The sequence below is a fragment of the Pteropus vampyrus genome, unplaced genomic scaffold, assembly GCF_000151845.1.
Source record: "Pteropus vampyrus isolate Shadow unplaced genomic scaffold, Pvam_2.0 Scaffold31, whole genome shotgun sequence".
NCBI lineage: Eukaryota > Metazoa > Chordata > Mammalia > Chiroptera > Pteropodidae > Pteropus > Pteropus vampyrus.
The window spans coordinates 1,374,674-1,377,484 of record NW_011888812.1 but is presented as its reverse complement, the minus strand read 5'-3'; the positions used below and the strand labels follow the sequence as shown (position 1 = coordinate 1,377,484).

General features: G+C 33.4%; 1 protein-coding gene and 1 pseudogene across 1 annotated transcript in view; one reads left to right on the top strand and one right to left on the bottom strand.

Moving 5' to 3' along the window:
* Positions 1-2,811, bottom strand: part of PDHX (pyruvate dehydrogenase complex component X) — a 59,206-nt gene that overhangs the window by 21,135 nt on the left and 35,260 nt on the right. Inside the window, exons 5-6 of the mRNA XM_011356814.2 lie at positions 2,007-2,105; positions 25-199 (exon numbers count right to left, since the gene is read on the bottom strand). Coding sequence (XP_011355116.1) covers positions 25-199; positions 2,007-2,105 — 274 coding nt within the window. The remainder of the gene's footprint in view (positions 1-24; positions 200-2,006; positions 2,106-2,811) is intronic.
* LOC111737844 lies at positions 1,496-1,614 on the top strand (annotated as a pseudogene).

The following is a 2,811-nucleotide window of genomic DNA, read 5'->3' as shown; positions in this document are numbered from 1 at the left end:
AAAAACCTAGTCAGATGACATTACCTCTGCATTAGGCTGTCCAGGAGTTGACACCGGTGGGATCATTGGCCGGGGATAAGATGGCTTGGCTGTGGCCTCTGAGGGCAAAGGCGCAGTGGGAGTTATTGGAGGGGCTGGGGTTGGTCTGGTTTCAGTGATCTTGCCCATCTGTTTTAACTGGACAAGCTTGAGAGCATCCCTGGAGATAAGAGAGAATTAGATAACCATGATTAGCAACAGGAACTCTTAGAGAGAAGATATAGAAATATATAGATGTCAAGGCTACGACGCAAAATGAATTATTTGAGCTAGACAAGCAAATCTTATCTCTTACCTGGTCTGCTGATTCATATTATTTGTCCAAAGGCTACAATATTTGTATATTTTCAAAAACCAAACAATTTGGGGGTGGGGGGGAGGGTCATTTGGTAGATTAGCAAGTCATAAATTAAACCATACCTTCATTCTTTATACTCGTGGAATAATTTTCACATAGCATTTATAAAGTGTCAACTTTATTGTACCTATGACTTCATTAGGATATCTGCTAAATCATTGTTTATTCTAGTGCAAATCAGCTTGCTTATGGCCAGGAAATCACCCCACTGTTAATTTTGCTCAATACAAACTAATGTAATTAACCTAACTCACAACATCATTTAGAATATAAAATAACTAAAGTAGGAATAAACTAGCTTTTGTATTTCTTCTTAAGACAAAAGTATCTTTGCTTTTTTAAAAGGATATAATTAGACTACTTAATATGGCAAGCTCTCAATTCTTACCAATTAGACAAACAGGGAGTAAGCATATTACTTTAAAACATTAACTCAATTTGAAAAAATGTTAATGTTACTGCCAATAGAAATACGACACATATCACTACAGCAACTTTACATTAGTTCATATGCCATTTTCATTAATCTTTGTCTTCTCCATTAGCCTCAACAAAGCAGGGGCCATCTGTTTTAATATACTCTTGAAAGACATAAAATTTATACAAATAGAAAGATATAACAGAATTCTTGACTAAGAAAACTCAACATCATAAAGATGCCAATTCTAAGCTAATTTAAAATATGACACAATCCCAATAAAAATACCACAGTTCCCTGGTCCAACCCTGCCAGTGGAGCTACATGAATTGTTTTAAATATATTTGGAAAAATAATAAGAACAAACCAAGAAAACTAATTTATTGGGGAAAAAAGAGCAATGGTAGCCTTATCAGATTTTAAAGCTATAAAATATAATTAAGAGTGTGGTATAAAAAAAGTATGGTACTAAGTCATGAACAGATGGATCAACAGAATAGAAAGGGAAATCCAAAAAGAGATCTAACTGTATATAGAAATTACTGTGATCATGTAAGTGAATAAAATCCAAACAGATAATAATAAAATTATTTTGGACATGGTTCCATAGTGTAGCGGTTAGCACGTCTGCTTTATACACAAAGTCCTGGGTTTGCGCCCCAGTGGAGCCACAGTCCATGGTCTACGGCCATACCACCCTGAACAAGCCTGATTCCGTCTGATCTCGGAAGCTGGGCAGGGTCAGGCCTGGTTAGTACTTTGATGGGAGACCACCTAGGAAGACCAGGTGCTGTAGGCATAAATAATAATAATAAAGGAAAAAAAGAGAATAGAATTATTTCTAAAAGTATATTTCTATGTTTTAGAAATTTAAATGTGATTGAATAATGATCTGATACAAACTTAAAATATAAAGTTTCTGTACTCCACACTCTAATTTTCTGCATTATCACCATTTCTAAGGATATGGCTTAGTTCCCAAATTAGAACTGTTCTTCAGTAATGCTGCAATTATTCAGAAAACAACCCTTGCATAGAATACAATTTTACACTGACAAAAGAGATTAAAAATACAATAAAACAGTGTACTTCTTTTTAAATCCTAACAGTGAATAAGCACTTCTTTAAATACTTTCAGAAAAAAATGATAATAAATAATGGAATTGGTTACTACAAACAGCATACACGTACTCTTTAGTGAAGATCCCCCGAGGGCCAGTGGCTGTGCCCTGGTTAGCATCCAGTGAGTGTTTTTCCAGAATATTACGGGCAGCTGGACTTAAACGAAACCTAAGAAGAAAACGTGAAGATTAGTGGAACCAATTAACACTTATATATTTGATTCAAATGTATCTAAATGTCAACAATTCTGTTGATAATTAGAAAAATAATAACATAATGAAGCTAAAATGAGTCCCATAGAGAGTCACAAACGAATAAATTAATCTGCACTAGTCTGGTTTATTTTATTATCAAAATATTTTCATACAAATTTCAATAGTAACTCAGTACGAAGTTTCCTCAAAAAGTTAAAAATAGGACTACCTTATGACCCAGCAATTCCACTTCTAGATATTTAACCAAAGAAATCAAAAACACTAATTTGAAAAGATATATACATTTCTATGTTTATTGCCACATTACAGATATATACATTTCTAATGTATTTTCAAATTAGTGTAAAAACACTAATTTGAAAAGATATATACATTTCTATGTTTATTGCCACATTATATTCTTGGATAATAGCCAAGATATGGACGCAACCTAAGTGTCCATTAGTAGACAAATGGATAAAGAAGCAGTACATATATACTGAAATATTACTCAGCCATAGAAGAGACTGAAATCTTACCATTTGCGACATGAATGGACCTAGAGGGTATTATGCTAAGTGAAATGACAAAGACAGACAAATACCATATGACTGCACTTATATGTGGACTCTAAAAAAGAAATAAATGAACAAACAAAACTGAAATGAATTCATAGATAC